This window comes from Notolepis coatsorum (assembly GCF_963971535.1).
Source record: "Notolepis coatsorum genome assembly, chromosome: 1".
Taxonomy (NCBI): Eukaryota; Metazoa; Chordata; class Actinopteri; order Aulopiformes; family Paralepididae; genus Notolepis; species Notolepis coatsorum.
This window is the reverse complement of record NC_140165.1, coordinates 85,744,929-85,760,438: the sequence shown is the minus strand read 5'-3', so window position 1 is coordinate 85,760,438 and position 15,510 is coordinate 85,744,929. Positions and strand designations below refer to the sequence as shown.

The following is a 15,510-nucleotide window of genomic DNA, read 5'->3' as shown; positions in this document are numbered from 1 at the left end:
GAGGCTAACGCGGTAATCAATAATCAGAAACGACATACCCCACCCCACCCCGCCCCCCCCCCCCCCCTCCCCTTTCATGCATACATGCTTGAGGATCGTGCCGATCATATGCAGTTTGAGTTATTTCTGTAGCATATGTATAACGGAAATGGCATTGAATATAACGGTAGTAGCTTAGCGGCCTGTATCTCGCCTTCCAGGAAATATCCTAGCCGAAATCCCGTATAACGCTTATATTCACGGCGCTATGAAATAAGAACGTATTGATGAAAAAAAAAATTCTTTAAGCCATTTTGAAGGGACGGTTTATGGTCTCAATTGACAATGAGAATGGACAGATAGCAATAGTATAAAGTATAGATTTAGCTCTACAAACAGCCCCACGTCTGTTTACATTTGCTGGTCCTCTAGAGATTTATTAGACTCATCCCAGTGGCCGCGATTGTGTTAAGAGTACAACGCCTGTCACATAGACCCTGGCGTTGGAAACTGTTTAAGAGACAGAGTTTCTAAAAAGAGTATATACATTTGAGGGGGAAGAAACTGTACATTGGAGGGGGATGGGTAGGTGGGGTGGGGACTGGTGGTTACGGTAACGTCAGTTTAACAAGCTAATAATCACCCATTTTGTCTCTGCAGTTTAGATGAGAAGAAAGGGCTGCCGGTGGGGGACATATACGTGATTTATTTTTGGCTGGTAAAAAAAAATCATCTACTCGCCAGTTGGCTGGTAAGCCAAAAAGTTTGTTTCCTCCCCTGAGGTGGCCAATCCTTCTCTGGCGGATGATGGGCCTTTTCTGAACTGGACAAGTCTTTGCCAGACACTATGGAGTCATCAGAGCGGTTTGTATTTCAGACAAGAGGCTGGCTTGTTGAGGAGACCGCTCAGTTGCATGCCTCTTATGTGAAGTAACAGAGTCTCCCTCTGGTGCAGTGTGGGTCAGATTCCTCTCCGGCCTACGTGTGTTCTCACTGTACTGCTCAGGTTCTGAGTCAGATTCGGGGTCAGACTCAGCAGTCGCCATGTGTTTGCCACTTGAAGTCGTTGGTGACCTGCGCTGAATGGCAGTTTTGGATTCAGCCGATTGTCCGTTTGTTATCATACAATCGGACTCATCAGAGGTGTCCTCGCTTTCGGTTGGAAGTCTCTTCTCTTGATATTTGCGTACATTCTTTGCAGAATCGGCATCGTCACTCTCTGAGTCAGACTCGGGAAACGGATGACTCTGCGATACGTCTGACATGCCCTCACCTTCTTCATCCTTACAATCGGACTTGGAAGGAGCTCTTCGGAATCTTCTCTGAAGCTTTTTGGACACCGTTAAATAGTTATATTTTGGTGAAGATGTTGAGTAATCAGAACTGTGTTCAGTTTCAGAGGTACTTAGCTCCCCATCACATTCAGGCTCAGTATCACATGAAGGTGTTATCTGTGGCCTCGGGTTCTGATCCCTGGTCTGAATGTTGTTGTCCTCCTCCTCTGGGGCAGAAAAAATGGGACAGTGCGCATAATTGATGTTCTTCGCCTTTAGGAATCCGTCGCAAGAGTCGAACACCTCTATGTCAGAGGAGGGAGACACCGCTGCTAGTTTTGAGGTGGAGTCTTGCGCCTCACAAAGAGGAAGAATGACTACATTGTCTTCTTGGTTTTCATTTCTAACATCCTGTAGCAGAACAGGGTCTCCATCTGTGGGTTCAAATGTCAGGTCTGACACGACCATCCAGTCACCATCCTTCTCAGCTCTATATGGGAAGTCTTTGTCTCCCGTCACAGATGTCTCCTTGCATGGTGGCCTCCGCTGGTGTTTTTTAAGTTCTCCCATCCTCTTGAAGCTCTTCCCACACTGGTCACAGCAGTAAGGTTTCTCTCCCGTGTGTGACACGTGGTGTCGTTTAAGATAAGCCTTTGTCTTGAAGCTCTTCGCACACTGGTCACAGGAGTAAGGGTTATCTTCTCTGTGCATCATGTGGTGTTGTTTAAGTTCTCCCATCGCCCTGAAGCTCTTCCCACACTGGTCACAGCAGTAAGGTTTCTCTCCTGTGTGTATCATGTGGTGTCTTTTAAGTGGTGCCATCCTTGTGAAGCCCTTCCCACACTGGTCACATGAGTAAGGATTATCTTCTCTGTGTATCCTGTGGTGTTCTTTAAGTTCTCCCATCGCCTTGAACCTCTTCCCACACTGGTCACAGCAGTAAGGCTTCTCTCCTGTGTGTATCATGTGGTGTCTTACAAGATTTCTCTTTACCTTGAAGGTCTTCCCACACTGGTCACAGCAGTAAGGTCTCTCTTCTCTGTGTACAATGTGGTGTCTTACAAGGTCTTTCTTTCTATGGAAGATCTTCCCACACTGGACACAGGAGTAAGGTTTATCTCCTGTGTGTACCATGTGGTGTATTTTAAGTTCTGACTTTCTCTTGAAGCTCTCCCCACACTGGTCGCAGGAATGACGCCTCAATTCCTCCATGTCTCTATTGGTTGCTGGGCAGCAGGACAGGGGGTGGATCTGGGGAACAGAGAGAGAAAGAAACATTCAAATGAAGAGATAGTTTTGGTTTGTAAACTGGCAGTCTAAGGCTATGTATATATGTATGCTTTATAGTATGGTGGCTTAGCAAAAAAATTTGGACGTGCCGGACAAAAGCACCAAATTTTGTCCACGTGTTGTCCATCGCCATAGCTTTAATTTTGGGGTAGGGGCCACGTCATCATGATGGATTTCAAGATCCATCAAGGTTCTGCCCATTAATAAATATCTTGGTCCATAGCGCGCTCAATATTTGAGCGAACACAAAGGTATTGGTATCCCTGTAAACTAGAGAAGCTAAGCTTTCCATTGGTACCATTTTCATTTTATGGGGGTTTTAACCCATTCTCTGCCGGAGCTTATATTCATCCTTGTAGCCTCTCTGCCAGCACTATTTGTCTATGGAGATGTTCACCTTCTTTGCAGGGCTATAACTTTTTAAATTGTATTGCTAAATTGACATTACTATGGCCCATTCAACATCAATTATCTATCGTTCAGGATGTAGGAACGTTTTACTTTTTCATTCACACATTCATACTAAAATACCGTCCAGAGTATAAATATGTTTTTATCGTTTTCTGCTGTATTTCATAGAACGTGAGATATAGCCACAAATGCATATATTAGATGATCAAATGCAGTTTGATACCGATCAACGTTATATAAAAAATGTCACATGTACATGATCCTAAACGTCATGACTGGTCATCTGCTGGTGACCGGAGGGGGGGGGGGGGGGGGGGGGGTCGTTTATAATGCAATGACCGACATTAAATGATTCATGTAGTATGGGTGATATATAGATCAGAGCAGTTTGTATGGTTAATAATAATCAAAAACGCTGAAACTCACTGCAGGTTCTTCGTAGCGATGGGGGATGATACTGGAGCAAAAAGATCGCTATTATGGGATGTTGATCTAGGTGATCCAGTTCCGGTTTGTATAATACTAATATACGTCCAATCATGTTGTTTATTGAGTTATGGCAATGGATCGATATGCACGGTGTCTGGATAGAGTCCAGACGGACGGAATAGCGGACGGACTAAGCACTTCCGGCCACTTCCGGTTTTGGCAACTCGCCGATCGGCCACCAGGTGGCGGTATTGAAGCGTTGGAGAGTTGAGCGGAGATCTACAGCACCAGTCAAGACTCCGTGGGTGAAATGTGAATACCATGACAAAAATTTGAAATATTGATCTCAAAGACGCTGTAAGACATCATTGGCAGATTACGCATGGCGAGGAATGACGTGGTAACACGTCATTGGCGGGAGATGGGTTAATAGGCAATGATTCAAAATTATGTAAAATTTTCGACCTAGAGAAAACTGCCATGCTCATCTTCCAAAAGGTCCCTTGGCTGTTCACATGAATATATCAGAGTGCACATTATAGGTACCCACACGCCTCTTCTTTCCAGACATACCCACTTTGTCCAACTTGCATGCTATTTGGGGCAATAATCAAGCAGGTTTGTGCATGTGGTACAAATATGTCGAACATTGGGTTAGGGTTTGTTGTTAGAATGTTGAACATAGAAGATACATTTTGGTGTCAAACTACACATTTTCTGGGTCAATAAATGTGTTAATGCTATGAAGAACATCCTGGTCGTTTGGTCATTACGGTGTTGATGACCGGTATAGCCACCGACAGCTGTCATGAGACGTGCACTGAGAGTATGGCCACCGCGGGAATTTTTATGAAACATTCTGATATTTTCGCAGGTCTTGTGCAGTGGTCTCGTGCGTGCCACTATCAACCAAGCGACCGACAGTGGCATGACTCGAGACGCGCACCGTTTGACAATGATATGCATGCATGCAGCATAATTTGCGAGTGCTCTTGTGAGTCGTGACTGAGGAGATGGCCCACAGGCCGCAGGAATTTCTATAAACATTCTGATACTTTGATTAGTTAACTATCTATTCCGTTAGTTAACTATGTATTGATAGATAACTTATTACATATTAATATGATATTGTAAGGGGCAGGACCAGATAAGCTTTGCTTCTTTCTGTCCCTTCTCGAACAAAACCATTCGTCTTGAGCTATGTTGATTATTCCCTCCATAGGAAGATATATTTAAATGTATTTGTATTTTATTTCGTTTTTTTTTGTTTGTTATTACAAATGTGTGTTTATGGTTGAAAATGTTCGAGATAAATACAGATCAAATCAAATCCAACTGAATAAGTTATCCCTCTTCTAACAAGAGAGAAAAACGTATAGTTTAGGGATGGGTACCGAATTCGGTACTTTTAAAAGGTACTTACCGAAACACGTCGGTACTACCGAGTATCGATTCACGTGAGATACAGAAAAAATATATATATATTTTTTTAACCTTTTTTCTTTTCATGTCAACGTTCACACGCACAATATACGTATCAGGGCAGGCCACGTGAGCGGATCGGCGCGGGCGTGAAATCTGCTCTTCACTCTAGACGGCTTGTTCCGCTCCGCTAATCGCTCATGTTGACCCCGCCCCCAAGTCGCTCTTCGCTCGCTCACCGCTCACCTTGAATCGAGCGCTCCCCATCGCTCGGCAGATTTTATTTTCTTATTTTTGGAGCATGGTGTAAATTAGCTCAAACTACAACAGTCTACACCCCCTGGGCCCCTTAACAATTGTTTGTATTGAGCCGTATTGTAATTGTACCCATTCTGCAATGTTAAATAACGTTGTTTATCCATTCACTACCTCTTCTAAGCGATGGTAGCTCGCCTAGCCACAATGCTATGGTCGTTTCCATTCACGTTAGCATGTAAGCTAACGACAACAACAATGGCGTCATATACTTTTGTCTAACAGGATGTGAGTGATGGTTCACCCTTCTCATTGGTTGAAAATGGCCTTCATTTTTGTACATCGCCATCTGTTGCTTTGGCATTGTACTACATGTATATTACATCAGTGTTAAACCACTGTGAGCGGCCCGGAGCGGATTGGAGCGGAGGAGAACTCTCGCTCCGGACGTCGCGCCGACCCATTTTAAAACCCACTCCTCGCTCACGTCAAAACCGCCCGCCCCGCTCCTCGCGCCGCTCACGCTCCGATCCGCTCACATGCACTGATCAGGGCCGACGTTCCACTCTACTGGTTAAAGTTGCTTACTCGTGAGTAGTACATTCGTTGATAAAGAAAAATAAGGTCCACAGCCGCTCCGGTGTAAAACAAAGATATCCAAATGGTTTATTTCTCTTCCACAGCGAAGTCTTTCTTTACAGAAGTGATCCTAAAGCTATTTTCCTAAATATTCACATCACTACTACAAGGTAAGAAAACTGTATTTTCCCAGTCTCCAAAATCACCGCCGACTCGACACATGAAAATTCCTCCTCACCTGAAAGCCGTAAAAAAATAAACAGCAAAACAGTAGGCAAGGCACCCTGGTCTAGAAATGCAGGCTTCAATCTATGTTGTTTAGTGAGTCTATCTGTTCAGTACTGCTCAGCACAGTTTCAAGATGCACAATGAGCTCTCCTTCTTCTTCTTTAGAGTTTCTGGCAGTGTAGACGCATCGTGGCGTATTACTGCCCTCCGCAGTTCTTTTGATGAGCTCTTCTTCTTCTTCTTCTTTTGAATTTCCCGCAGGCGTATTACTGCCCTCCTCAGTTCTTAAGGCCTCTGCATGCTACAGCAAATTCAAAGCAACTTCAACACAACATCGACAAAGCAACGGTGTTGCAGACACATTACCTTTATGCTTCTGCAAAATCAACGCGCAGCCTATGATGCAACAAAATGTACCCCGGATGTGCGGCTCGAGCGCGCCCAGCCCGCCTGAATACTTTGGGCAGCCGAAGGTGCGCACTCTAGCCATTACAAACGGATTTCCCTTCTCAACCATACATCGTTAGTATAATAATAGCCCTGTTTATGTTTGTTTTCGCTTGTGTTCTTGTATATAGTGTAATATCAACCCAGTCCATCCCCATTGTTTCCCCAATCTCCTTCCACGAATTCATCGTCATAATGCTATCCTTGTAGTCTTTAGACCCGCTATTATATAAATGTTGGTACTTTCGGACCTCCTCTGCAATACGTTCCTGCATTTGATTCATTTTAAACAAACAATTAAACAAGTGTAATGAAACAATACACTAGCTATCGAGCTCCTGTCAGAAAGTTTTCTTTTGGTCTCGAGCTCCTGTCAGAAAGTTTTCTTTTGGTCTCGAGCCAGGAACACTAGAAGTGACAGACAGCCCCGCCCCCATTCACTACCAACCAATCACTGCTACGCAATACCAACGCAACGGGTCTTTAGATTAGATTTTGGACACAGGTACGCAACGCCCAAGCAACACAGTCTACAAGACTGTCTGCAACAAGCGCGCTGAAATCGCGCCGATGTTGTGTTGAAGTTGCTTTGAATTTGCTGTAGCATGCAGAGGCCTTTATACCACGCTAGTGGTGTGCCATAGTTAGGCCTCTGGTAAACCAACTTTTGATTGTTTACCCTCTTCTTCTTCTCATCTTCAAAACACATTACTATCGACTCTATCTCCTTCTTCTTTGCTTCTCTTGCCTGTCCAATACTAATAAATACAATAACGCTATATCCTCTGGTACAACTCTGAAGCGTGCAGAAATGTCAGCACTGCCTCTATGATCAGCTGGTGGTTCTCATTATCCATGAGGAAGAGACTCCCAACTCTACCAGACTTTTATAAAAGATTTCCCTCTCTTTCCTATACCTTTCACATTCTAGGAAGACATGCCCGACAGTTTCAGTCTCTCCACATTCACACCGCCCATCTGGATGTTTTCCCACAATGCACAAGGTACTGTTCAACCCACAGTGTCCCAGCCTCAATCTACACATCTTCACCCTATCACTCCTAGGGCCCTTTCTCACTCACCTATTTGGTTCCATTCCATTTCGTTCTAGTCCATTCCGAGATCTGATGCGAACTCCCCCCCCCTCTCCCCCCTCTAGTTTGTGTACACACTGTCTAGTTTAGTTAGGAAGTTTATTTTATTTTTCCCCATGTCTGCTTTTTTGCAGCACCACAAACATGGGAACTCTCTAACTTTCCCCCCCTTCCCCCCCTCCCTCCCCTCCTTCCCCCCCCCCCCCCCCCCCCTCCCCCATCTATCTGAGTGCCCGTCTCCCAGCGCTGACTAAGGTGATGGATGCCTCGGGGTCTTGGCCGAGCAAGATTGCAGTGACTGCTCTACATGCACCACCGAGGCCTTGGATCAGTTACTTACCGTCGTCTGTCCGTGGTCCTGTCAACTGATGTGCCAACGCGGTTTCATTGCTGGGTTAAGTACTTCTATTCTATTCACATAATATGCTTACTTCATATATCTACTCCATTCACATATATGCTTACTACTTGTATCTATTGCTATGTCCGCCCACTACAATCACATGAGCTGTCTAACGCCTGTCCCGTCTCCCTGCGAGTTGCTGTCCTGGAGTGCTGACCGGCGTGTCGGACGTCCCGTGATGAAGGCCGGGAGGATGCAACCCCCTCTGCGTGCCCTCCTGTCTCCGGAGGTCTCGTAGTGGTGACCGGAGTGCCGGACGTCCCGCGATGATGTCGGGGAGTTCGCGACCCTCTCTGCGCCGCCCCCTATCTCCCTGTCTCCGGCTGTCCCTGAGCAATGACCGGAGTGTTGAATGTCCCGTGATTAAGACGGGGAGGACGCGACCCTCTTTGTGCCGCCCCTGTGCCTCAAATAGATTCGCCATCAGCTCTATCTTCAATCTTTCAAAATGTTCAAAATGTTCAGTTGCTATCGCTATCAGCTCTATCTTTAAATCTTTCAAAATGTTCAGTTGCTATTGCATGCACTCATCTGTGTTTCACTACACACTTGAGTGCATGCTTACCAACTGTTAGTCTGGAACACTACTATCACCGACATCTAAGAAGGGAGATCCCCCCTTGAATGGCCCTTCTAAGGTTTCTCTCCTCCACACTGCCTGTGGAGCATTTTTACCTATTGTTAGGTTTTAGTGAGTTTTTCCTTACCTTCGCATGGGGTATGTCTGGGAGTGCTTGCATTCTTTCATTTATTTGCATATAGTTTAAATTTGTTGGACCTTATGGTGTCCTTGTTCTGTTCTTGACGTATTGTTATGTTTTCTTCTTGACTTGTTTAAAGAAGACCTGTACGGCCCATGGGGACATTAACGTGTGTTGTTGGGCCTTATAAATACATTTGATTTGATTTGTTATTTAAGACTATGTCGGACAGATTTGTGTTCATTGTGCTGCTTTTTTAAAGTGTCCCGACCCATATAAAAATATGTCTTAATAAAACGTGCTTAATTAAGTCGAATTCTGCCTTTGTCTCTATCAACTACATATAAATATTTATATAATTGTTTGCTTGATAGACGAAGGTTGCAACATAATTATGTAATGTCATGTCATTGGCTGTGAGAGCAGCCCCACTGCACCCAGGCAGCGCAGCAGAGTGAAACCTTGTTGGCTGCGTCACAGTCACGAAAGGGGCTACTTAATTCATTAATCCAATCCACTTTATTTATAGAGCACATTTAAAAACAACAAAGTTTACCAAAGTGCTGTACAAGTCCCACAACATAAGAAAAAAGAAAAAAAAGAAAAAAAAGAAAAAAAAAATCTTTTCCCCCCCCGAAGCTTCTAATTAAAATCGAAGCTCGGGCCCGAAGCTTCGATTGCCAAAAAAAGCTTCGAAGGTCAGCCCTACATTTTACCATCAGAAATAGTGTCTAATAAGTGGGAATGAATAAATGTCCACAATTTTATAAGATATAACAGTCCATTTAATGTTTTTAAGTGCTGCAACTCAGAAATACAGTTCAATTTTACACAATATTTTTCAAATAATATTGTGACAAAATAAAAATACACATTTTAATGCTAAAAGTGAGGTTGGGTTTCTTTTTCAGAAACAAATCGTGCTTTTCTTTTAATGCAAAGAAGCAACTAGTTGCTGCCACTTTTTTACCAGTATTAGATTATGGTGATGTTTTATACATGAATGCCTGTTCCACCTCACTACACATGTTGGACACTGCTTACCATGGTGTATTAAGATTTATTTCTGGATATAGATCACTTACCCATCATTGCACTCTGTATGCTAAAGTTAACTGGCCGTCCTTGACTGCCCGTAGACTGCTTCATTGGTACACCTTCATTTATAAAGCAATTATTGGTCAGCTCCCTTTTTACCTCGGTTCATACCTCACCATCACATCAAACCCATTTTACAGCTTACGATCCCAGGACTATTTATATGCCTCAGTACCCAGAACCCGCACAGAGTTTGGGAAAAGGGCCTTCATGTTCTCTGCTCCCTCTGCCTGGAATGGACTTCAAAAAACTTTGAAACTGCAGGCCCTCACTACCATATCTGATTTTAAAGTTCAAATTAAGGGCATTTTAAAGAATGAGATGGGAGAATGTCGCTGCTTCACTGCATAATGTGCTGTTATATTTTATGTTTTTAACCTGACCTTCTCTCCCCAGCAACCTCCTGCAGGGCCTCACCTTCCATCCTCTTTCTACCTTTTTACCCTACCCTCCAATCTCCCCCCAATCCCATTCAATCTGATTTGCTGCAGCTCAAATGTATCCCCTTGCCCCACTTTGCCTTTTATGTATTTTTGTATGTTTGTTTTTTGTTTTTGCTGCCATTTTGGCCAGGTCTTGCTCGAAAAAGAGATCTTTGATCTCAAGTGACTACCTGGTAAAATAAAAGGTAAAAAAATAGTAATGAATAATTTAGGCACCTTTAGTTTAGTTTATAAAGGACAGTGTGTACTGACAATAATTTGCATTAAACAAATAGATGGGTGCACCAGATTTAGCAAGAAGCTATAATTTCTAGTCGTATGTACTGTAACGTTACATAGCTATTTCATCACAATAGTGTCAGTGATTAGCATCGCACTCTAGCTGTATCTATTGTGATCACCAGGGATCATCGTTAGAGAGCTGGTGTGTTTTGAAGCACAGTGTTTTTCCGTGTTCCTGACATGGCTTTTAGAGAGTGATCTTCGCACGTGTTTTGCGAGTCCAGTCCACGGTATGTAATGTTATATTTATCTTCTCTTATAGTACCAGAGAAGCTGAGGAGAATCGACCAGCAACAAAAGCAAAATTTAGTTAAATAAAAAAAAATATATATATATATTATTATTATATATATTTTTTTTACATTTTAAGATTTAGATTTCCCCTGTGGTATCGAAAATGGTATAGAATATCGATACTTTTCAAGGTATCGTATCGAAGTTAGAAATTCCAGTATGGTGACAACACTACACACTACTGTGAGACAATAATAATCACACACAAAGGGATAATGGCTTATAGCAGACTTAATGATTTTATAATATTTCAGATAATGAAATTAAATGTTTATCATCAACTATCCAGTTAGTATTTATATTCTAACGGTTGGCCACTTTAAATCATTGAACGTACAGAGAGAGAGAGCGAGAGAGCGTGATATATTAGGTTAGAGTTTGAGCGTCCTATGTTGCTGTGCGTAGTTGATCACACCAGGATGGCATTTTGTCAACACCGTTAGAACCTGGAGGAAGCTGCATAAAGCGATATAAAGAAATGAATTGCCAATAAATGTGAAGTTATCTTTGAACCTCTGTTGTCAAGCCTCGTCAATATACCCCCCCCCCCCCCCACTAATGGAACTGGTGTCACGTAGTCATGTTAGTTAGTTAGTTTAGCGTTAGCTGAGCGACTAACGTTAATTAGCGGCTAATGTTAGCTAGTTGATCGCGCCAATTCAATTCAATTGCACGTCATTGAAGGTCCGAGCTGGTCTGTGTCTAATGAAATGCCAATTGCTCGTCATTGAAGGTCCGCGCAGGTCTGTGTCTATAATGAAATGAGAGGAAAGCGCTGCACTAAAGCAAGTCGGTCCATGTACGTTTTGATAGTTTGTTTTTAGCCGCGGCGGCTAACTGACATGTCAACATATACTCGATGTTCACGATAGGGTAATTTACTACATCTCATGTAAAACAAGCCACGATACATTGTGTATACTCGATTAATCGAAATGCATCGATTCTAATGTGACGATTCAACTGCATCGTCACATATTTTTTTTAATGTTATTTTTTTTTTGTGTATTGTTTTTATTTACCTATAGTCCATTCATGCTGAGTGAATCAATTCCCCCAGCCAAATCTTTTGTATTAAAGTTTTTTTTGGGGAATTAACTGATAGAAAATTAATCGAATCGAATCATGGTCAAATTAAGAGATGTCATGATGCATTGAATCGTTGCCTGAATAATTGTAATCGAAATTAATCGTCGTGAGGTCACATCGTTACACCCCTAACCAGGGCTCGACATTGGCACCCGCCCACCCGCCAGATGCGGGTAGAATTCCTCTGTGGCGTGTACCTCCGTCATTCTACCCGCCCCAGTGGCTAGTGGCTTAAAGGTCTGTCTACGTGTATGTGTGTGTGTTTAGCTCTTTTTCACCGTGGCCATGTGCGTTCTAAAAAATTAAAGAAATCTCTGCCTTTGATTGGCTATAACACGTTCATTATGCAAAGACCAGCCCTGATCTGCCTCTGATTGGCTCTGATCATCACCCCGATGCTGAATGACGGAATACACAAAAAAGCCGGTTGGTGAAACCTGAAACCTCTCTTCAAAGTTATTTTCATACTGAGTCGCACTCGCGTCGCCAATAAACATAATAGTTTCAAGACATTGCGTCGGTCTGAGAGAAGAATCAAGCATCGGAAATACATTTGGACTGCAGTATTCTGTTGTGGATGGTTAAAACCTTTGTTTACATACTGGTGTGGATTAAAACGTTCGTTTATGGACCGGTTTTCTGCCAATCAAGCTGGCGGGCTCGTTGAACACAGCTGCCTACAACCTCCACAAGTCTCTGTAAGTAAGCTAGCTAATGGCTAATGCATCCTTACACTACTGGCAAGTATTTTCATATTAACCAGCGTTACAACTTGCAAGACGCTTATAATGAAACGTTCCAACGGCGACATTGTTCATCAATTCATTCAACCAGCGTGCTCTCTCTCTCTCAATTTGAATTCAATTCAATTCAAATGGGCTTTATTGACATGGGAAACTCTTTCATCACGGTGGTGAAAAAAGTTAGTCTGGAGCCCATTTTCACATGATCATTTTAATAATCACAACGTTGGGTTATGATCGGCTTGTGTGGGGATTTTTGGCTGGTGAAAATGCTGAGAGGCTAGTGACTTTGGAAAACCACTAGCCACAGTGGCTAGTGAGCCAAAAAGTTAATGTAAAGCCCTGCCCCTAACCATTACTGTTCCTAATTTATGCAAATGACTATGCTTGCACCTCATCATGGTACCAAAGCACCTCAAAGACACTAAAAACTAGACTACAAACATCACAAAACAAACTGGTCAGACTACTGCTTGACCTTACTCCTAAAACCCACCTCACCCCTGCCCATTTTGACATCCTAGGATGGCTTAGAGTAGACGACAGAGTACAGAAGCTTGCAATGGGCCTTGTCTACAAGATACAATACACCACTAAGATACCCATGTACATGTCGAAATACTTCCCAAAGGTCAGTGAATTCCGGAACCACAACACCAGAGGGAGTTCCACAAATCATGTTCAACCCAGATTCGGCACAAACAAGGGACTAAACACGTTTTGCTATTATGCAACAACAATGTGGAACACCCTACCCCCAGCCGTAAAATAATGTGAATCCCTACCCACCTTCAATCAAAACCGCCCTCAAAGAGCACCTATGGGAGGCTGCAATTCGAAACTGGCCCCCGTAAATGTCCAACCCCCTCCTAATGTACAGTTTCCTCCCCCTCGAATGTATATTATATAGTTTCTGTTAGGATCTCTGGTAAACAGTACTGTATATTTGTATCTTGTATGTCATAAATGTAACAGTACTATATATGTATGTCATGTATGTCGTAAATGTCATTATGAATTGAAAATGGGGGACCCTGATGTAAACCAGACAAAAGTCTTTCTCTGGTCTGCATCCCCTTAACAATTGTGTGTGTATTGAGCTGTACTGTATTGTACCCATTCTGCAATCTGTTAATAAAATGTTCAATCAATCAATCAATCTAATGATCCAGGAATCTGCTGGGTGGTCTAATGACTACTGATGTGTAATTTGAAGCGAGGCATCAATGCTTGTGTCGAGTAATCCAGGCATATTTTAAGTGGAGCGTGTATCGAGGCGTGTATCAGTGACGTATGTGATGACGTCCGAAGCCTCGATCCGCAGCCACCGATTCAGGAAATGGCTTCGGGATTGGTGCGCAATTTTACGTATAAGAGGCAACGAAACACAATGGACATTTCCTATCCCTTCACATTGTGTCGACATAGGAATTCATTATTCATCATTGCGTTGGAGAATCCACTTGAGTACTGGGAAAGACAAATAAATGTGTATCCTAACCAGTGATGCCAGTAACGCGTTACTAAGTAACGCGTTATTGTAATCTGATTACTTTTCCCAGAAAATAGTAATCTAACGCGTTAATCTTTAAAAGCCAGTAATCTGATTGCAGTTACTTGTCCAAGTGGCTGTGCGTTACTATTTCGTTACTATCTCATCATAAATTCATAATGCAGGCGGAATGCAGTATTTTATTTCGTTTTCGACAGTCAAAAATACATTTTGAGCTGTTTTTCTTATTTGGGAGTGACGTGGTGTGGCAGTGAAAGGGTTAAATACAAGAATGTGTCCCGCGGCGTGACTGGACCCTCTGTCTGTGAGTGACTCTGCTTTGGTCCAATCACATTCCCCATCCACAGTCTGCGAATCAGAGGCAGAGTAGGGCGGGTCTTCACAGCACGTCATGTGACATATGCGCCAATCGTGTGACAGCAGGGCTCCGTCGTCTGAGAATTCCACCCCAAAACGCTTGGCAAAATTAAAAGTGAAACCGCAAGATGACTTTTGCGGTTTCTGTTCAGACTTCCATCCCAAAACGCTCGTCTAAACGTAGCCTCAGTCACTACTTCACGTTTGTGTCAGCTAAGCCGGGTGAAAAAAACATTCATATGCGGAGGAATATATGGATATATGGATGCGCTAAAAACAGCACATCCAATTGCATTGAAAGCATCTGGAATCACAACACTAGCCGACGCTTCGACTAGGTACAGGAGGGTTGATGGTGGCAGAGCAAAAGCTCTTATTTGCCAGATTTACAGTTAATTTACATGTTAAAGAGAGACTGATTGTATGTTTATAGAGATACATTTATAAAAACAATTTAATAGTTACAGTTGATATAATTGAATAGTTCAGCCTGCATTTGTTAGATGTGATACACTGGTTTTGTAAAACCACTGGCTGGCTGCTCTAATGCTGTGAGCATCATAGACTGTTGCTTTACCATACTTGATGGTACAGAAGCTGAAGCACTAGTTTAACAATTTACGTTATGTGCAGAGAAACAAGTTAAAAACAATTTATGCACTTTCAATAAAGCGTTTTAAAAAAAAACTGTTGGGGGAACGACGACGACTTCGTAACCTAGTTACTTTCAAAGTAACTAAGTTACTCTGATAATCAAGTAATCAGTAAAGTAACTTAGATTACTTTTTAAAGGAGTAATCAGTAATCAGATTACTTTTACAAGTAATCTGTGGCATCACTGATCCTAACGTATGTAACAGATGGTACCGCGAGGCACAGTCACGATGGACTTCAAGCGTTGTGAAGTGACTGGCGAGTAACGGTACTGCGAGTTAAACTCACTCCACTTAAAAAAACAGACACGATACTTAAAAAGACAGACACGATACTAAGTGTGAATTCACCGCTTGGTATAGCGGTCTGTGCTGTCGCCTGTCGCGGCAGACCCGAGTTTGAAACTCCCTCGGGCCATCGAAGTTAAACACAACGCAAAAAGGTGGCGATATCAGCTCCGTTAAATATAAACTTGCTGTGCCTAATCTGACTAAATCTGTATGATCCATATATGCAGGACGGCAT

At 42.9% G+C, this 15,510-nt stretch overlaps 1 protein-coding gene across 1 annotated transcript in view; it reads right to left on the bottom strand.

Moving 5' to 3' along the window:
* Positions 1 to 96: 96 nt before the first annotated feature.
* LOC311234088 (uncharacterized protein) overlaps positions 97 to 15,510 on the bottom strand; it is a 33,356-nt gene continuing 17,942 nt past the window's right edge. Inside the window, exon 2 of the mRNA XM_084321199.1 lies at positions 97 to 2,504. Coding sequence (XP_084177325.1) covers positions 825 to 2,465 — 1,641 coding nt within the window. The 5' untranslated portion in view covers positions 2,466 to 2,504 and the 3' untranslated portion in view covers positions 97 to 824. The remainder of the gene's footprint in view (positions 2,505 to 15,510) is intronic.